The following is a 22,219-nucleotide window of genomic DNA, read 5'->3' as shown; positions in this document are numbered from 1 at the left end:
AATATGAGGTAGCTAAATAATGTAATTAAGTAAGACTATTTCCGAAATAATGCAAACGAACCAAACATGTATAAGCTATCTGATCCTCATACTTAATATAAGTAGCCTTCATGTAGCTCTCATAACCTTCCACGAATAAATTACAGAGATCTGTAACTAAATAAAATCTAAGACTAAGACCGTAAATGAATTAAGACAAAACATGTAGAACCAGTTGTCGCGCCAAACATCATCTGCTTAACTTGTATCTAGTTTTTGTGGTAAGACCACATGGATTGCGGAGGGATAGTGCTGATTACTGCAGAGGTACGCTGATTACTGCAGAGGTACGCAATACAAAAATTTCATAGTTATTTTTCAAAATCGCATTTTAACTGGGTGAGGTGTGTTTTTTGCGGTGCGGCGCCGCTACTCTTCGTATTTCTCCCTTCTTGCTCAACAAACTGGTTTATGGATCTCAATATTCCCTGCCTATTTACAAGACTTCGCCTTTAACTTGTGCCTAAGCCAGTAATATGTCAGACATTCATTTAAATGTCTAAGGCCTAAGCGTATCCTTCAAGACACTAATTAAATTTCCACCTTTAACCACCTGTTACCCTCATCCCTATAGCCTAGACACTGTAGCCACGACCTCCTCAGTGCCCACATGGGGTGCTTTCCTCTTCATCAGGTCAGGGTACAGTCGGATGCAGAAGTCGGGGAGCAGGACCGCCACACAGACCACCACGTTTGATAACCAGAAGGCGGGTGACGCTAGCAGGCGAGTGTATGTGCCGAGAATGTCTCCGTCGAATTTTCTGGAATAGTGACAGGATTAGGGTTAGTTTCGATAATAAGGGAAAAAATTACGGTGAGTATTGGGGTGGGGTGTTTGCATTAAAGTTTAAAAACTGTAGGTATGTCAAAGATTTAACATAAGATTAGGCTTGCACTCAGCTGCTAATCTTTGGTTTATTTTAGCTTTCAAAAGTTACACTTTCTCGAAACTACAATTTAGAAATATTCCTTATGTTTCTGCTAAATTTTAAAACTTATCGACCTTTGAGAACTTCATAATGTATGAAAATAGAGACAGAATAAATTCATGGAGGCGCAATGCTTCCCACCATTACTCTGCAACGATTACAAGATTTTCGAATATCGTCAACTATGTCACTGTCAAAATGTAAGGTAAATTTGTTAGTTCCAAAAGTGACTACGTTGGCGCTGTTCTTTTAGTGGAACAGTACGTACATAGGTACTTATATACTTACACGTCAACAAGCGCGTACACCCAGTTGAAGAGTACATAGAACACGACGGACAGAACGACGGAGGCCACAAAGACGGCGGTCTGGTACCGCGCGTGCAGCCACAGCTTCAGGTTCACCACTAGCAGGAGGTAGTGGAACAGGACGGCGCCATAGCACCTGTGAGAGAGAGGGGGATTGTATACAGGGTGTTTAAAAATGGAGTACTAGAGCTCTGAGTGAATGGTGGCCAAGAGAGGGCAAGCGAAGAGTGGAGCGACTGGCGCCGCCCAGCGCGATGTCAATGTTTATTTTATTTATTTTATTTTATTTTACATTTGAGGAAAACTTACAGCTATTTGGATAGCAATTGTAAAGTGAAACTAAAAGCCAATAATCAGTTTTCACTGATATACAACTTAATAATATAAAGATCACAAGATTGTACACTCATACTTAATTATGCTAACAATAATGTAACATAGTTTCTGTTATTAAACGTAAATATAGTAATTTAACTAACTATTTAATCAATAATTTCTAATGTAGGTTGTACCTTTCTTTAAAAAAAAATACATTTAAAAATAAACATACCAAATATTTACCTATACATAAAACAATTATACAAAGCAACGTGCACGGCTTAATAATAATACACTACTACTGCCGCTACGCCAAAGACGACACGAAATTGCGGATAAAAATTGCTTTGACCATTTCCAAACTACTGCCAAATATATCGACCTCGCTTGAGTTGCAGAGACTGTTAATTACATTACTTGCTCGTAAGGAAAAGAAATTTTGTCGGAAATTAGTGCTGTTAGGATTTAAGAAAGATGATGTCGGATGGGTATGTACTCGTACACCTATAAGTCATCCTTGCCAATGGGTGGATAGAATGAATTTATCAGAGTGATGAAATACTGTGTGTTCTGTGCAATACGAGGATGGATGAGAAATTTAAATCATGAAAATATTGGGAGAAACAATAGGTAAGCCTACTAAACACGTGTCACATGTTAATTACCTAGGGGCCGTCCATTAATCACGTGAGGCCCAAAGGGGGGGGAGGAGGTACGGAAAACCTCACGAAACATCACGAGGGGGGAGGGGGGGGGGGGTCTCGTTAGACATCACGTGTATTAATTTTTTGTCAAAAAGGGCTAGGTATTTCTGAACCAAAATTTTGAACGGCCCAAAAATTTTAACGATTTTTAGTTTGACCTTGATTGACTCGCCCGCTATATTTTTCCATATATTTTTTCTAGTCAAAAATGGCCTTTACATAGACTTCCAAAAAAATACACGTGATCCAGTGGGGGGAGGGGGGGTTGATCCCAAACCTCACCAAATATCACCAGGGGGGAGGGGGGGTCAAAAAATGAGAAAAACTACCTCACGTGATTAATGGACGGCCCCCTACTTACTTAGTTATTTTTAATTTTTATCTACCACTACAACAAGATATTCATCATTTAAAATTATCTATCCATCTCGTGATTTCATATTAGGTATTATAATTATGCATTATGATTATCTAATCTGATATTTACAAAAGTTTGCGCCTAAATAATTAAAAAAAAATCTGATCGGTAGGTATACTTAATAAAATTAGTGCCAAGGTAGTTACTTGTGCATTGAAATTTATTTGTTAAATCATTTATCCTAGGGTTAGCTTTTTTACCTATTTTGGCGGAGGATAAATAATGATTAAACCCTCCTGATGTCACTATCATCAGGCCAAATAAGCTAACCCAGGTCCGCACAAGTGGGGCTTATAGGTACAAGTAGTTACCAACGATAGGCTACGATAAGCCTACTAGTTCCTAGTAAAATAGTGAGATATAAAACTATAAGTGAGCAAATCAAGATAAAATCGTTTCGTAATCTATCGAAAAAACGTAATATGGGCTTATCTATCCGAAGTAATCCGAACAGTAGTTGAACCTGATAATAATATTTACACAATTGTAAGTAAGTACTTACATAAAACAAAACACAGTCATGTGAAAGTTAAATCATTATTTAGTTTTAGGAATTTGACTTTTATACCTACCCATATGTGGCAAGTAAATCCAACCCAACCTATCTATCTTCTAAAGTGTGAACGTTCTCAATGTCAACAGACTGTGAAACTGAAAGTAAATGGGAGTTGTCTGGCATAGATCGCTTTAAGTGATAATACCTACCTTTGTACCCTATATAATTAAGGTTCTAAACGTCTTTAAAATAGTTGTGTGTATAATGTGTACCTGCAGTCTGCCCTCCTGCCGGCCGTACCCACGACCTTAGGCGGTTAGCTGGTAGTGGCTGGATGAGGAAGGCCGAGGACCGAGTGTTGTGGCGCTTCTTGGGAGACTATGTCGACGATGATTATTGGCGGATGATGATGATGACAGTCTGCCACGCAGATATCCCGCATATGACTCACCACAGATCTATAGTTTTCCCATCAGTACTAACAACTAAATGCTTGAAGGCCAGCAGGCTGAACACGTATATGATGAGCGAGTGGTAGGTGGCGGTCCCGCACCAGATGCCGAAGTAGCGCCACGTCATCAGCTGGTTCTTTGTCACTGTCTTGTAGTAAGCTGGCTTTCTGAAATTATAGAAATAAACGTATATTAGTAATTCTTCTAAAGCTACTAGCCAAAGTATACAAAACCCGCCCCGGGTGCAATGCTGATGCTAAATACACTACTTACAGAAAAAATACTTCGAATAATTACTTCGTCTTGACTCTCTCTATCTATAAAAAAACCGCATCAAAATCCGTTGCCTGATATTATACAGTTCAAAGAGCATATTATTATAGTATGATAACCATCGTACTTTAATTCATTACAATAAGTTAAAATTTCTCTGAACTTCTGGGGGTATACGTGTATCATATAGACATGAGACAATATTAGACATACCAGAAGGCGCTCCGGGGTAGAGCAAGCGTTAACCATAAACAGTGTCTAAAACTTTGAATTGGTAAGGCTAAAACTATGCGGAAATGTTAATAACTTGTTCTTTGTATTTACAGAGGAAACCAATATACCAAAACCAACAATGCGGTTTAATAAAACCTCTTCTGAACAATATTGTGGTGCGATTTTTTCATGAAAGTGAAATTCTTGGGTTGTAGCACTTGAAGCGTGTATACCAACGATAATATAATAACGAAATCTGCACATCTAAATTCTAGATGTGTAGTACCCTAAGTGCATTGCACTCATTAAAAACGGCGATACAGCTCGCGATCCATCACGTGAGTACAAATATACAGCGAAAATCGAGTGACTCGCTTGCTAGTTACCTCTGACTACCCCTTCGGCTAATACAGTCGTGAGCATATAATAATATGTATGAATGTAAATGAGCTTACTTCATCAACAGCTCCGGCGGCCATCTTTGTTCCGTGACGGAGAGGATGAGGCACGGCACGGAGCTGAACACCAGGTTGTAGAGAGTCAGGTACATAGAGTCGAATATCGACTGCGTCGAGAACGCCGAGTGGTACTGGTAGAACAGCTGGAAGAATGGAGAAAGAGCGTTGGAAAATGGAACTTAATTAATTAATTAAATTCATTATTTCAGATAACTTGATCCATATTAATTATATGGGGTTGGGAAGTAATAGAAGAGATGTTACAAAAATCAAAGAAATTAAAGCATTTAAAGATTATTCGGAACAAACAGGAAGAGCTGAAATATCATAAAAATAGTTTATTATTCTTACCATTAAATTACCAAAAACAAGATTTTTGTAGAAGAAATAGTGGATTAATGTTGCCAACCTCTGGTAGTACCAATGACCCATCACTAGTATAATTTTCTTGATCATAGCAAACTTTGTGAATCCAAAATCTGCTGATCTGAAAAATATTGAATAAAAAAACCTTAATCTTATTCTATATGAATAAAAATATCAAACATTATAAGTTCACGTAAATCAATCTTATACATAAGTAATTATAATAGCAACTTTTTGAGAGGTAGGTACTTTACCATTTCCATTTTTTTATTCGACCTAATTATTAGCTGTATAAATCTCATTTTCCATAAGCCAAAAAATCTAGTTTTACCAAATGTGCAGTCTAGTATCGACGTTTATCTCCCATTATTTGTACCTGCTTCGGAAAGCTATGGATTCCAGTGGCGTGCTTTGGGAGAGGCCTACGTCCAGCAGTGGAACAGCAACAGGCTGATGATAATTCGTACCTGGCGGCCTGGTGTCCCTCCTTGCCGAAGATCCCGAAGCCGACGTGCGCCTCCTGTATCATGGAGATGTCGTTGGCTCCGTCCCCTATCGCTGCCGTGATCGGCTGCTCCGGACTGTGCTTTATTAGCCGCACTATCTGTAACAGTAACATTTTTATTACTAGCCTTACCATCTGCAACAGTTACATTGATGCTCATATTACGATGCTTAAATTACTGGTCAGTCCTGTTGTTGAACATAAATAGGTACCTATTTTCTTAATTACAATATTACCACCTTTATCATCATCAGAACCTGGAGTTTTTACTATTCGTTTAACTTTTGTTTTTACGAATCATATAATTTCAAAAACCAAGAAAAACAATGACGTAACAGAGATAGGTGGAAAATTTAAAGAAAACCTTTTCCTAGCTGTAAAACACAATAATAAAAAAGATACCTTAGCTTTTTGTATAGGAGACAGTCGACAGCACAACACAGCGTGGCACTTCAACGAAATATCCACAAACTGTGGTGCATAGGTAGTGTCCAGTATTTGCGCCATACTCGTGCCATCGACTATTAACGTTATGTCTCTGTAGTCAGGGGCGTTTACTGTTTGTTTGCATTCGTCTAGCTGGGCTTGCATTTTGGTATTATCTTCTATATTGATGAGGTAGATCCTTGTGTCATTCTCAGATATGTGGGCACACGATTGAGCTACGTTTATTGCTGTTTCTACCTAGAATACAAAAGTATCGATGTCATAAAATGGTCATATAGCAACTGGTGATTCTAAATCTCTCAAAAATATATTGAGATATTATTATGTGTTTAGATGTTGCCAACAAATTCCCTCCACATTAATCAATAATTTCACAAGACTGTACAATATTTTCTATTAAATACTTTACCTTATCCCCAGTGAGCACCCAGATCCTCAGGCCGGCCCGCCTCAAGGACGCGAGGGTCTCGGCCACGTCGTCTTGCAGACAGTCCTCCACGGCCGTCGCTCCGATCAGGGTCAGGTCTCGCTCCAGTATCCTGTAGTGGTTGCTCACTTGCTGGAGAAACGCCGCATCTTGTCGCGCGTCTACGCGTTTTAGTCCTGAAAATTGAGTTTAACATAATTTATTACACTTTGACTAGCACCAAAAAGTTGTTACTACGAAACGTTTATCAATTGCTTCCTTGCTGTGAGGTGACATTATACTGTGTGACCAAGACAGCAATAGACTTTGATTTCCATTTAAATATCTGGCGCAAGTCACCATTTTCTACATTGTTGGCGATTATGGTGAACCCATAGAACTGGGTTCACCATAATCTTCAGAAAATTTAAAACGCAGTATCAGTACTTAGTTACTTAGAAAAAATTGAATTACGGATAGCTGAATATTAATGGGAAAAGTCATGGATGAGGAAGCCGAGGACCGACGGTTTATATAAGCTGTCAATATGCATTGGCTGATGATGAGGACACGACAATGTCAATGAATTATAGTGATCCGTGGTGATGTCATTAGAAATCTTACCATCTGTAACTATATCGTATTCTTCTTGAGGTATCTCTCTGTAAGCTATAGCGAGAGTTCTAAGACCTTTGTTAGCAAATGTAGTGATGTCTCTGTTAGTTATGTCTATAACTTCATTATTTCTACATAGCGGCAGAACTGAGCTTTCTGCACCTTTACAAAAAAGCCAAATCTAAAGGAGCAAATAAAATATAATAAGAAATTAATAACATGCTAAAAACGCCTCTACTGAAAAACAAAGAAAACAAACCAAATGAGTCATGTTTAAAATTTTATAATGCTAGATAGGACCTTAGTCACAAAATAATTCTGTACATAGTTATCTAGAATTTAAATTAACTTTTTCCTGTAAGTACCTATCTGTATCTGATTAGTATGAAATTTAATATCTTTATATGACTTAATTTGGCTTGTTTTTACATGATTAACAACAATCACCTTTCCATCCTTATCTTTTAAGACTACTGACATCCTTTTTCTTTCCGATGTGAATTCTATGAGTTGCAATCGTTCATACAATTCGGTGTCATCCGCAATTCCTATCACCAAATTGTTTCCATCTTCCCCGAGAAATGTGATGCCAAATCTATCAGCTGCTTCAACCAAAGCCTTTTCATCAGGGCTGCTTGCCTGGTAGTCGACTTTACCAGTCGAACTATTTAAATTGTTAGAAATACCATTAGTACTTATGGTATTACCATTAGCAAATCCATTAGCGGACTGAATTTTACTTTTCTTTTGAAAAAATGATATCAGTTGATTGCTTGTAAGCGATAATTTTGCGCTCAGTCTTTTCATCTCTTCGTTTGATATTTGGACGGAATGGCACAAAGCAAGGATAGTGAAGAAAAATTTAATATCTGTCTGAAATAGAAATAACGTATATATAGGTATAGGTAGTTTTAGGGATATTGTTAAAAGATACAAAAAATATTAACTAGTATTATAAAGAAGAAAAGCATAATATTACGTACCTACGTTACGTTATATAACGTACGTAATATATTTCAAAGAGCTGACCTTAAACATATCCTCTGGCTCTTCGAATCCACACGTCTCATAGAGTTTGTTGTCTCGTTCCTCATACACATGCCCGTTGATGGAGCACGCTTTGAAAACCATGAGATTCTTGGTCAAAGTACCAGTTTTGTCTGAGAACAGGACTTCTATTTGTCCCAACTCCTCGTTCAGGTCGGAGGTGTTGGCCACGGCGTATCTGCCCGTCTCCTTGCAACGTAGGTCTTCATCCCAACCAATGAAAAGAGCACCTGCGAAATTTGACCACATTTTGATGTCACGGTAACGCAGATGAATGCAACAATGGGGCCTCACCCTTAACCCTCACGCAAGATAAATAAAGACAGAGTAAGTAAATAAATATTGATGATAACGATGAACAGCAGATTTTAATAAAATTTTTGGCGAAAATCTTAACCTTTTAAATGATTCAGCTTACCAATAAACTTGTAGAGTTCTATCGTCACATACAACGACATCGGTATAATATAGTAGTAGAGCAGCAGGAATGAGAACAGATCTTGCATCACAGCCGACGGGGTCGGTGGCCAGGTGGTCTGAGGACCCAAGTACGTCTCGTGTCCATGGTTCTTCAATTCGAACCTGATCTTCAGGGCGTAAGAGATGACAATCTCTAGACAGAGCAGGATTATGAAGAAGCCGAGGAAGCTGTTGACTGCCAACTCGCAGGAGGAAAACTTGTTGGCTGTGTATCGCGAGTTTAAAGCCAGTTTCGTTTCTTCCCCTGCAACAAAAAAGTAAGGATGCCTCAATTGTTTTAGGTCAGGATGTCTGTTTGGGTGTCGGGTGGGCTCGAATCGAACATTTGTGCATATCTCCTAGGTCTAAACTGCCTTCCTAAGCTTGGATCATTTCCCACCGCGCTGGTCCACTGCGGGTTGGTGGTTTTACATATCTAGATATGCTAATAGGTCAGGATCTTCCGGATAGATTTGTACGTAGTTACCGAGTGTAGGCCATTACAGGATTAAAAAAAATTACGACGTTTTATGCGGGTTGACCCTTGCCCAGTAGCGGGCATTTATTTGCTAGCACGTGGTTTTAAAAACCTTCAACGGAAAGTTGATATCGATTGATTGGTGGATCAATAGTATTGAATATGTATTTAAATAAGTGGCACGTTATAATTATTAAAATTACGAGAAAGGTTTCCAAGGTTATACAGAAAGTCATGAATTAAATAATAGCGTCAGTTTGTATGGTTACCTTATTAACTGTTTAAATTACCATAACTAACTATATTATAACCTTATTATTTAAACATGATTAGATACATTACGTATGTAACGTGGACTGACGTGGTGCTGAATGTTTCCATTCCCAGACATATTTATTTGCTCTATTGTCTTAATACATGCCTGCAACCCTACTGCTTTGAGGCTTTTCCACCAGGCACCCACATTGATGATGAATGATGATGATGGATTATTGCTATCCACCAATCATAAATTCATCGGTCCACAGAGCATAACACTGGCGCGAATGGATTCCTGCAGCACATCCTGTATAGCACATCTCTGATCGAAAGGCACCCTTCCATCGACAAAAAATTGCAAAATAATGCAATGGAGTATAAAATTATATAACTGGCTGTAAAGGTGGCCTGGAAGAAATCGCTTTAAACGATAAGGCCGCCATTTGTACATAATTATGTGTTAGATTTTTTTTTTTTTAATTTTACCATGTTTTTCTCTATTCTCTATATCTATTCTATTCTATGACTATAGATAGTAAAATATAGCATGAGTCATGACAATTTGACTACCATAGGCACTTATCTATTTCGGTTATATTTTACATAACATAACAACATACCTAGGTAGGTTACAGTACATAATGTAAACATACCACTCCTATGATACATGTGGTTGCAAGTGGCTAATCTCATACACCTGTCGCTATCTCAAATTATGTACATCACTCTATTAGTGCCTCTACAAAAAACACATTAATAGTAAGTCATACCGACTAGGCTGAATATTATTGAACTGAATACCATTTATACAGGATGTTGCAAAAATGTTACAAAAAGACGAAAGGCGGGTGCGGGTGACTAAGCTCGTTATTCTAAACAACTTTTGTACTCAGACTTTTGAAAACTCGTGAAAAACACGTGTCTACCTCCAGTAAAAATTCACGTGATAAATCGGTGTAATATTGATAACTCGAAAGGTGTTGGTTTAGATATGAACAGGAATAATAAATAATTGTTTGTTTGATAATCGCAATCAGTTGTCGACTCGTAATAAATCTGTCTGTATATAGTTACATATCGATGCGGATATCTCTATCACGCCACCGTGTTTAAAAACAGAACCTGATCATCAACTTATAACACCCAATTTTTACGTCTGGGAATATTAAGGCTCAGTGACAGTTTTTCTACTTAAGTTTTGTAGAGTATGATTTCTTCTGTGGATAGCGTGTGGCCGACGTGGCCGTTGCAACTAAACATCGGTCGCGTTAACAAACAAGTCGGTAGGTACACAAGATAAACTAAATATGAATTCTCATAAATAATCCATTAAGCCCACCCTGTGTACATATTTTTTTTATATCTGTGCAATAAAGAATTAAATAAATAAATAATCATATTACACTCACGAGCAAGGAAACAGTTCCAGTGACAATAGCACCTAATTACTAGCTTAATGACGCCTTCTGCAATATTGAAGTTTTTTTTTTTTTTTTTTTTATTTATCATAACAAATCTTAGTTTTCTAATACATTTTACTAGCATATTTTAACCACTAAGGTTAGTATTAATGCAAGTAAGTAGGTACATTTAACAGCGCATCAGAATATTACGAGTACCAACTAAAAAGGTAAAATTTTTGATCAAATTCCTTTCAAATTCTAAAAATTGGGGTCATTTGGTGTCGACATTTTCTAAGTGGAACTTTAACATTCTATAATAGGCACATTACATACCCGTATAGACAGCGCACCCGATGGCCCACTCCGTGTTCTTGACCCTGGATCCCCTCAGCATGAGGTTGTCTGTCGACAGCGGCAGTGTGTCCCGCCCAGGGATCTCAAGTCGTCCGTAAAACGTGTATAAGTCCGCCACTGGGTTCGGCACTTCTATGCGCATGCCTTGCGGGATTATGTCTGGAAGGTTGTGGAAGTTTTAATACTGAAAAATGCATCGGGCCGTTTATAAACGGCAGTAGTCTGTAAAAAAAATTGCTTAACTTGGAATGTACAGGGTGTGGCATTGTATAATAAACCGTTATTATAACCTCATTTTTTAAGTATCTATAGATGTTTAGAATGACCCTCTGAGTCACGTTTCGGCTTACCCTATTTAACCTGTATAATAGACAACAGTCAATATCCCACCTGAAGTGTACCCCACAAGAGGCGGAGGCACCCTCAAGGTCTTCAGATTCGTCTCTCCATCCAAGTTGGCTGTGGTGACGTAGCACTTGCCGTCTCCCGAGGAACACAGCAACACCAGGTCAGCCGGGACCGCATGACCCCGCCTCACCCTAACCAGGGTGCCGGGCGCTATGTGCGCGTTGATCACCTCCTTGATCGTGCCTTTGTGGATGATCTCCACTGGAAGTTGATGGGATTGGTTAGTTTTGGTGCGTGTCTTAGGAACTGTAGGAGTGCAGAGCCTCTAGTAGGTTTTTTTTCTTTTTTTATAAGTTTAGTTTCGCCTGTATAATTTGAGCAAGAGACGGATTTGGTATGTTTTCGACAAACTATGAAACTTGTACTTCAGGTACTTACAGAGGATTTCATCTGCCACTTCGTTAGGGGTAGTGAGGGGTTATTTTGGGTATATTATAGAATCAAGTCGGATTCGTGCGATTCAGAAGGACAAACCTACAAGTTGTACTTCTACTATCGAAGATAATACTACATAAATAGTCATGGGCCTGCCCAGTTGCTCATTCATTTTCACGGTCGTTTTCTAGGAAAATAAAGGTACAAGTACAAGGGGTTGGGCAGTGTTTAAATAGTGTAAATGAGTCAGAACTCAGATGTTATGAATTTAATAATAGCTTATAATTTTTTAATGTTATTACTTAGTAAATATTTACAATCTGTCATTTTTTTTATGAAAATATCAGCTAGGCCCAGGCACAGTAGTCATCAATAGATAGAGATATTGAAACTGGCATTTGGTGAGATTACCATTATCGAATAAGTACCATCAATACATACTCGTATACGTAACTACAAGAGCCCTAAACCATAATTAGGTAATCGATATTCATACGTAGCTATCCTATAAAAAGTATACTTAACTATTACAAAGCAAACAACAAAAAGAAAAGTGTATAAAATGTGTAATAAGGGACTATTAGACATTTAATTAAATTGAACTCTGTTAATAAGTAATGTATTGCAAATTGTTACTTTTAAGCCCTTGTCCGACCATGATGTTGGTTTCCATGAAGGCAGCCGAGTGGACACAATTATTTATTGAAATCGATATTATATTTGATCAATAAAATGTGTTTACGTTTCCATACAATACTTACTTTTATGTTACCTACTTATATTATTAGGATAATATAATACGTAAGCACGTGAAATCAATACATCATCGAGGATAAAAGCTCTGATGAATCATTTTTGAGCTAAAGAAGGAAAACGATAAAAACTGTCTATCTATCTGAATAAAAATGTTTACAGTGGTCATCTGTGTGAGATATTTGTACAGATTTTTTACTGGATTTAAAAAAATGTTCTAGCTGAGATTGCAACGGATAAATAAATGTAAAATAAGAGCCAAGTTCAACGACAAAAGAAGTGAGATCTAAATGGGCGCCAAGTTCAATGGTCAGTCCTGAAATTTATTTATAAATAACAGTATAACATATCTTATATTATCTTCTTATAACATAAAATAATGTATTCTAGTCTAGTTAACATTTAAATTATGCATCTCAAAGCCATTTCATAGTTATCGCATATTTTATTATGTTACGATAGTACCTAAGTAAGTACCTACCATAAGAGTTTTGATTTATCGGTGAGTCGGTCAATGATAAAAATGAGGTTTTTCGTACATTAATATCTAAATAACCGTTTGAGATACGCTAATGAAATTTTGAACACATTTGTATCTCGCAAGTCTCAATATATGAGCCAAATTTCATACGTTTATATTAAATAGTTTTTGATTTATGAGGGGGTCAAAAGTAGCTCGAAATGGTGCGGCTCGGCGTGTTTTGAAACTATACAAGGCCAGAACGCAGAGGCTGGGACTGCTCGCGTATATTTTCAAATTAAAATGGTGCCATGATTTACTTGAAAGTATACAATGCCATTACGCACTAATCGCGTATATTTTCAAGTAAGTTGGGCCAAAATTATGGCTTGAAAATATACTGCAGCAGTTACCACTGCGTACTAATCGTATATATTTTCAAGTGCCAAGCGGCAATGCAAGCACTTGAAACTATACATGATTAGTTACCAGGTAGCCCTTTTGAATTGTTGCTCTCTCTTTCTTTCATGCGAAATAGTAATTAGTCTATTGCTTTCTAAACATTGCATCATCATTCCGCACTTGGCATTGTTTTCATAACGTGTTTTTTGTTTACATTCGTACAGTTAAAAAGTAAATTGATTTAAATTAAACTGTGGAACTGTTGTAAACACTCAAAGAGAAGAGGGTGTAGAACAATTCATAAAAGACAATTACGGTGAATTCAAAACTTGATAATTATAGGTCTGTAATCGGGTAATACCTACTACAATCACGAGCAATAAATAAGTCCAAGTAGCAAAAAGTCAACACCAAATTACCCCAATTTTTTAAAACATTTAATTTAGAATTTGATCAAAATGAACGTTTTTAGTTGGTTATAATAATATTTTGATGCGCTCTTATATGTACTTTAATATTGCCGACGGCGTCATTAAGCTAGTCTTTTCCGTTCAGGAGCTATCGTCACTGGAACTTTTTCATTGCTCGTGAGTGTATTAGGTATTACTATTAATTCATATAAATAATAAGATATAAGTATTCTTACTTGCAAGTATGATTGCTATAAATATCAATTTATCAATCAAATTAGAGCTTGTTCATCTTTATTTATTAACATTCTATAAGTATGACAGGCAGAACAAGTAAATTGTAGTCATGTACATTTACCGAAATAGTTAAGTAAATCAAAATCAGCATGTAGGTACAAATTATATGCGACAAGTACGCGAATCAAGCAATGTGCGTAATAGCAATGTATATTTTCAAGAACGATTCAGTAATTCCCAACTTGAAAGTATACGCGATTAGTACGCACAAATCGTGTATATTTTCAAGTCAAATAATATTTTTTTTCACTTGAAACTGGACGTAGTTACGCAGAAAGGCCTCAATCCACAACTTCGTCAAAATTGAGTTATATACTAGAACATGCTATTTAATGTAGGGTCTACCTGTCAAGAAAACAAACACAGTAAAAAACCAACTACAACATACTTTTTTGATGTGGGGGACCAACCCACATTGTATGAAACACACATTTTTTAGTTTCACATAAAGGACTCAAACTGTTTGAGTCCTTTTACAGAAACGCATTTCCTATGAAACCATGAAAAATTTAGTTTTTCATAAAAGACTCAAGCGCTCTGAGTCGTTTTAGAGAAATACGTATTCATTAAAAAAAGACAATTTGTATTTAGCAGAAAGGACTCAACCCGTCTGAGTCGTTTTAGAGAAATACTTATTCATTGAAAAAAGACAATTTGTATTTAGCAGAAAGGACTCAAACCGTCTTGAGTCGTTTTAGCGAAATACTTATTGATTGAAAGAAGTCAATTTGTATTTAGCAGAAAGGACTCAAACTGTCTGAGTTGTTTCATAGAATATAAGTTTTTAATAAAACAGTTTAAATTTTATTTGGCAGAAAGGATTCAAACTGTTTTTGTTCCGTCTCTTGGCCACTATTCTGTCACCGCATTTTTCCACCTTCCGTCCCCACACGAGCCAAGTATCCTGCTACTCCCATTTCAGTTCGGCGACCCACATACCGACGTTGAACACTTTCCTCTTTTGACGGATCACCACGTTGGGAATACGTCTAAGCAAAATACTTAACATGGCTCGCTCTATAGCTCTTTGTGGAACTCTGATTCGGTGCACAGTTTCGTTGGTCATCGTCCATGTATCGGCACCGTATGTTAGTGTGGGCAAGTCACATTAGCAATTAACAATCCATAAGCAGCGTCGCTCGACTCTCAAACATCTATCAGATTCATACAAGTTACGCCCGATTTGATAAGCGAGCGACGATGCCTAAGGATTGTTAATGGCAAATTTTCGGAGGTGGTAACTCCAAAGGAATGTCACAAGGTGACTTGGTTCTCACACGACTGTCGGACCGGGAACCAAATCGACCACATTTTGATTATTCGAAAATGAAGACATTCACTTCTAGATGTTAGAAATACTTAAGAAGGGTTGCTAAAGTCAAGAGTGATCACCACTTAGTCGTTGGAAAAATCTGCTTCAAGATAGCGGGAGCTCAGAAGCAGGCGACAAGATCTGCCAAAGATATCGCTGTAAATAAGCTGCAGGACCCAGAAGTCAGAAGATAACTTAGTATCCAGATCCACAACAAATACCATCAACCTACTAAGTGTGGGCGACGCTCCTCAATCAAAGATAACTGCACTGGCATTAATGACATGTTTTAAAAAAGTTGCGAAGAAATAATAAGGCACAAGGAACACTTAAAGAAAGAATGGATGTCTAAAGGAACATGGCATATGATCAACTCTCCAAGGAAGACTTAACACCGAACTAGACTACCATTCTAAAGAAGCACGAGTTGCGTACGAGTATTTTCTTTGTTAACAAAATATCAAACGTAATTTAAAAAAGGACCAACGCTGTTATCTGATTCTACATCTTGGAGAAAACAAACAGCGGCTGCCATGAAGGATCTATAGAAAGAATCAAATAAACTTTGCAACAAACCCCAGGATATCTCCTTGTTACTATGGAAGACCGACTTGTAAGATGGTATGACCACATTGCCGAAGTTTTTAAAGATCTAAATCAGTCTGCATCTGAGGAGTTGGATGCAGATTCAATAAACCAGGAGCATCTTGTATATACAGATCTTGATGTATGTCAAGAAGCATAATCGTAATCATTATGATTATAATAAAATCGATAGCAGTCGTTAAGCCTACTCAGAGACCTTCGGGCGGCTTGAAAACATCTGACAGTCGGGTTGCCCAATTACCCGTCAACTCTGTCAGCACAAGCTTGCTTGTGTTGGGGTCCACTAACCCACACTGGGACAGAGTAGTGGACTAGGCCTAATCCCTTCCTTTATTGGAAGGAGACCCATGCCCCGGCAGTGGAGATGTGACGGGTCGTGATGATGGTTAATGATTATGAGATTTATAATTATTCTGCATCTTGACATAAATTTTAATATCCAACCGCAAAGTAAAGTCGAAGTGATACGGACCATACGATCGCTGAAATCCCACTTTTCAGCGATCGTATGGTAAGCACAGGGAACGACGGATATCCTACGGAGGCATAAAAAGGAGGATAGTTGCAATATACCGAGGATGATGAAGTGAAGTTAGAGTAAAACAGAATTTTATTTATGTCCAACTTTATCCTTTGAGGTTTGCTTATGTTCATATTGCTTTATCCTGAAAATTATGGGATAAATACGGGTCGTAGACACTTAATAAAAAAGTGGGCTTCCATTTCGTAAAAAAATATATCAAAATCGGTTAAGTTGATCCAGAGTTTTGCTCTTGGGAACACATTTCCGGTTAGATTTTTATTCATGCCCAACTTTTTTCTATGAGGTTTGCTTTCCGTCAAAATGCCTTATCCTGAAAATTATGGGATACAAACGGGTCGTAGATACTCATTAAAAACGTAGGCTTCTATTTTGTAAAAAAAATATCAAAATCGGTTAAGTTGATCCAGAGTTTTGCGCTTGGGAACACATTTCCGGTTAGAATTTTATTCATGCCCAACTTTTTTCCATGGGGTTTGCTTTCCGTCAAAATGCTTTATACTGAAAATTATGGGATACAAACGGGTCGTAGATACTCACTAAAAACGTAGGCTTCTATTTTGTAAAAAAAATATCAAAATCGGTTAAGTTGATCCAGAGTTTTGCGCTTGGGAATACAGTTCCGGTTAGATTTTTATATAGATGTGAAATTTTGTTTCCGATTACATTTCAATATAAATTATTTAATAATAGATTTAATTTTTATATATAATTTTTATTTTGTGTAAAAAAGTAATGTCTTGTGTCTACAATATAAATATTTTACTTTAAAAACCATATTGTTATTTAAAAAAATATTTTATAAAAATAAATATTTGGTTGGATCCTTTCTGCGAAACGTTGAATTTCCCTGCTTGCATAGAAAAAGCAATTTAGGAGAAAGGATCCAAGTGCATATTTTTATTAATAACTCAATAAATATTCGTTATAGCTACACCATGATTTGCAATAGTAAAATAACAATAAATATGCATAATTTAAGATAATTTCCACATATAAGATGCTTTTCATTGCTGAAGAATACCGATTAGAACTTTAAACGTCTATATCTCAGAACTAGGTTTGTGTGGGTTGAGTCCTTTCTGCGTAACTACGTCCACTATACAGTGCTAGTACACTATGGGTGCGTTCTGGCCTTGTATAGTTTCAAAACACGCTGCGGCTCGCCAGTTCTGTTTCTCGAACTTGGCTTGACACGCTACCGCGTGTCTAGATATATTTTTTTGGACTAAATTGTGCAATTTAAGTAACACATAGGTTAGTGTTTTTTATCTTTATAACAACGATATCGACAATTTTATAAACATTTGCATAAAAAACTTTATAAATGTACTTTATCTATCAATGATTCACAAAATACACATCACTCGCGGACTTTCCATCTTAGCAGGGAAAACCTTAGTGTTGGTAATGATAACGACGGATAACAGACATGAGAAAAAATAATAATACCTACCTATTAATATTTTATCATAGATATTATGTATTGTATTAGAATCAATGATCGAGTATCATCTGTACTCTTATCGTAAAATGCTTACTATAACAATACTTATCAATATTTACTTTTCCTTCTACATAACAATACATATTTTACCGATATTGCCCCCGCCTCTAACTTTACTGTCTCTACATATAATATAATGTATGATCCAGGAGTGCTACGAAATACGAACTATCGAAAAGCTGCTGTAGTAGCCACGATCTATGTGGTTTTAAACGTAATGATTGTACCACCCTGCTAAAATGCATGCTGTCAGATAGGTACTTATGCCAATTCGCCTATTACGGATACGATGCGCTCCTAATCCTCTGTTATACTCGGGCCACACTAACGCTAATGCCATTGAAAAACAACGAAAACTATACTAGAGATCAATTTACACCTACAATTAATCTACATCCATATTGCAAAAATTTATGGCATTAGTCAGTGTCGGCTTCGTTGACGAACGCAACATGCATAGCTGTATATTTGTGCACTAGGATAACTCACCTATTTGTTTGTTGACGAGATTGTCCGCCTTGTGTCGCAGCCAGTCCTCGTACCCTTGCTTCATGGCGGTGATCATCACCATGAACGACAGAGGGGCGATGCTGGTGTACGGGGACACGGGGCTGTCTGTGGAGTTGTATGTTTTGTTAACACATTCGTGGAAACTTCAGGACGAGGACGATATTTGAGGACGTCGTGAGGAATGTGTTAATAAAAGTCACGCAGATTATCCTTCCTGCCCTCTCCATCTACCTAATGTTGGTTGTAATGGTTACTAATGAAAATACTTTTACCTATTTCTGTCTTTGTAGGTTCCTACATCACAGTTCGAGTAAGGCCGAGGCCCCATTGGTGCGTTGCGTCGTCGCAGCGTTGTTGCTGCCATACATTTTTTATTACTGTTCCTTTGGGACGTATCGTGACGTAACGTACCAATGGGGCTTCACCCTAATATTGGAATACTTGGAACCTACCACTGCTGGGACACGGATGTATATAATTAACTAGGTAGTCACCAGTAAACAAAATGCAATTGATATGTAATTGATATCGTTATACAATGTCCAGAAACTCACCAATAACAATAGCGATGACGGTCACAATAAGAAAGTAAAAATTCACGATCCTGCGGAACTGCTCCGTCAGGTTCTTGGGCAGGAACGTGAGAAGGGTATACTTGGAGGTCTTGATCTTGTTGTGTTTCTTGCCGCTTTCGTCCGCCGCACCCACCTCGATCAGGCGGGTGTCCGACACCGCTGATACCTTGTTCGCCTGGTGAGGACGAAAGAAAGGATAGGTATTTAGTTGTTTAGAACATACAGAGTAAATTTTAAATTAAAAAAATAAGTACTTGATGTGCAAGTGCATAATAATATTAAGTACCTACCTACCTACATTTTAATCATATCTCCATAACTTTAATTTTCAAAACCTTAACTAACCTAATCTTAGAACTTAAGTAAAATGAAGAAATACCTAAATAAATATGGGATTGCGAAAGAGTTTACTTGTTGAGACTTATTGAATAAGTTTAGGTACACGCGTATCACTTGAGTATTAGGTAATAGGTACTCTATGTCCGCAGGGCGAAAAAGGCTTTTACAACCCTTCATATGTAATGAGCCTTACATGAAACTCTCACGACCTTTAAAATGCCATGGCTTGTTTCACAAAGTCTACTTACCTATCTGTCTTGAATAAAATTTTCCAATATTCAAATAAACTGTCCTTGGGCTAGACTGGCTATATTTTATTGATCTTTAACCGTGAGAATGGCATAATGGTACGCCCATTTCAAATGCCATAGGTCAGGCTGTGCCATTAGCATGCCAATCTGTTCTACGCTTGTGCGTAACTTGTGCACCGCTCTTTGTATAATATCTACTAATCTACTTACTAGAATATTGTTTTCATAGTCTAGTAGATATTATTATACAAAGGGCGGTGGTAGCTAAACCCGTAACGTTTACCGCTTCTTACAACAGCGACGCTGATTCGAATCCAGTGATTAGGTAGATACCAATAAGTTATTTTGAAGAAAATCAACGTGCGCAAACCTTATGGGCACAGCCATATAGTCTAGACCTAGAGTCTAGGATCACCAAACCACAGTGGCATTGGCAGTAGAGTGGAAATGGCTTCACTTTCAAGCTTCTAGGCTAGGAGTTCCTAATTTAATGTATTGAACACCTGTGAAACTTACTTATGGATGCAATAAAAGACTGAGTATTGAGGAAACAAGAAGGTGTAAGTTGTACTGTACCTATGCATCTAGTTTACTTCACTTTCGTTAAAAATAAAATATTTTTTTCATTTCACTTATTACAAGTTAAGTAGGTATACTTATTTTATTTTTTCGATAAGTCAAGTCATGCATCAGGTACAGAAGTAGTAACAACATAATAAGGTACGTATACCTAAGTCGAATGCCCAATGCCCATCCCCGTAAAGCACATCATTTTTAACACTGAGAATGAAAGACATCCTAGTTCACCAATTAGGGTGAACTAGGATGTTGTGAAGCTGTTTTACATTATGCTTATCATGTAACTTACATAATCATTCAAGAGTACCTACCAACTTAAATAAATACACTACCATTAAGTCTTTTAAATAAATTACACAAAACACACACAAACACACACACTCACGCCTTGTACTAATGTACTCCCTTGCGGGGTAGGCAGAGGTGCATTGCTGCATCCACTTTTCGCCAGAGTGTTATGTTAGTCCCAATGTAATAGGGGGCGGGCCTATTGCCATTTTTACGGGCACATCCAAGACCCGGGAACAAATATCTGTGTTTAAACAAATATCTGCCCCAGCCGGGAATCGAACCCGGGACCTTCGGCTCAGTAGTCAGGGTCACTAACCACTACGCCATTTGGTCGTCTTAAATAAATTAATGTCTCAAAAATAATTGAATGAAAAAAATACTTTAAAATTTTAAGAAGGTAGGTACTTAAGTAAACGATGTGGAGATCAAAAGTTAATGATATTATGTAAACTAAATCAAAACATTTACCCTCATGCCAGCCGTAAAGTTTGACAGCCTACTTTAATAAACAAGTTGGAAACTTTTATGACCGTAGGACCGCGCACTTCGAGGTAAACTTGCACTTCTAAAACATTCCCTACACCTTCCACAGTCCACGTGGTGAGAAACTCGGCAGATGTCACGGTAATAATGACTGACTGCCAGTCCCATCATACATTTTTAATGTACGTTAATAACTGGTACGTGGTTGCTTTTTTGCAATACGTAACTTTTCTTACCCCAGATACCTACTTTTGGAGGTCAATGGTGTAGGTTTCACCTTCAGAGATAGGGTTGTACCTGCAATGAACTTGATAATGCTACCACATCAACTGCAGGTAGGTGGGTTCACAACACACAATTGATTAGAGGTATGGGATGTCCCGCACTGTACCTAAGCTAAATGAGCAGGGAGCTTAGGCTATATACTACAATGTAAGTACAAAGTCTCGGCAGTGGTAGCCGCTCAGCTTCAACGCCCAGAGGTCTGATCTGATCTGCATGCATAAGTCCTGTTTTGGACTTCGAAAATAAAATTTACGCTACCTCAGAGTTTGCTTGTTTAGAGAATGTACCTACGTGAGTACGACAAAACAAAACTGGACATCCTATAGGGCTCGGCCGCATGGTCTGGACCAAGGGGGTGTATGGGCAGCAGTATGGGTTGTCCTCAATATCTTTCATGATCATCCAGCAGACGTACTTATCAGTAAATTACCGAAACCAACCTATACTCCAGGTAGGTATTCATGAATATATGCAATAAATATACGATTTTAATAAGGCCAGACAATCTCGATATCAATAATAACGCAAAAGCTTCCTACCTACTCCATTACTTATCTGATTCCATAATAATGACTTACCAAGAAACAGCAGCATAGCGTCTCCACGATACATTTGTAGCTTCTCTCGCATAAACCCACGAGAAAGTTGTAGAAATGTAAATAGCAAACACCTTTCATTTTATATTCATTTTCATATTATTGTAATCAAAATAGACGGTCCACTATAACACAATGTGACTGAAAACTGGACTGATTGCCAAGCATAATCTTATCATTGGATGGGTGCTGATATCTATAAACGGTGCCTATATACCTTGATGTGTATTGGTGTAGTCAATGCTGAACCGCCGCTTAGCCTAGACCTTTTCCGGCATCATAGATTAGATAGC

At 37.6% G+C, this 22,219-nt stretch overlaps 1 protein-coding gene across 2 annotated transcripts; it reads right to left on the bottom strand.

The window, feature by feature from the left end:
• Nucleotides 1-337: 337 nt before the first annotated feature.
• LOC105384701 (phospholipid-transporting ATPase IF) lies at nt 338-22,094 on the bottom strand. 2 transcript variants are annotated; one of them, XM_048624479.1, is made up of 17 exons: nt 21,909-22,094; nt 19,082-19,277; nt 18,507-18,632; nt 11,337-11,555; nt 10,926-11,105; nt 8,413-8,718; nt 7,977-8,224; nt 7,395-7,820; nt 6,957-7,128; nt 6,336-6,529; nt 5,882-6,163; nt 5,442-5,578; nt 4,960-5,095; nt 4,606-4,751; nt 3,664-3,831; nt 1,257-1,412; nt 338-800 (listed from the first exon to the last, which is right to left on the bottom strand). In XM_048624479.1, exons 1-17 carry the CDS (start codon nt 22,005-22,007, stop codon nt 608-610), a joined length of 3,384 nt encoding a protein of 1,127 aa, XP_048480436.1. In that variant the 5' UTR covers nt 22,008-22,094; the 3' UTR covers nt 338-607. The 2 variants fall into 2 exon arrangements, with proteins under 2 accessions (XP_048480436.1, XP_048480437.1); XM_048624480.1 differs by lacking the exon at nt 21,909-22,094 and adding an exon at nt 21,031-21,553.
• Nucleotides 22,095-22,219: the final 125 nt, after the last annotated feature.

This window comes from Plutella xylostella, chromosome 12 (assembly GCF_932276165.1).
Source record: "Plutella xylostella chromosome 12, ilPluXylo3.1, whole genome shotgun sequence".
Classification (NCBI taxonomy): domain Eukaryota; kingdom Metazoa; phylum Arthropoda; class Insecta; order Lepidoptera; family Plutellidae; genus Plutella; species Plutella xylostella.
This window is presented reverse-complemented; position numbering and strand designations above follow the sequence as displayed.

Excerpts from the sequence above, each read along its gene's own strand:
- LOC105384701 (XM_048624479.1), bottom strand. The coding sequence starts at position 22,007 with ATGAAAGGTGTTTGCTATTTACATTTCTACAACTTTCTCGTGGGTTTA. Across the intron at positions 11,106-11,336 it reads TCTTGTGGGGTACACTTCAG|ACATAATCCCGCAAGGCATG; the intron begins GTGGGATATTGA and ends ACAACCTTCCAG. Across the intron at positions 8,719-10,925 it reads CGGGTGCGCTGTCTATACGG|GGGAAGAAACGAAACTGGCT; the intron begins GTATGTAATGTG and ends TTTTTGTTGCAG.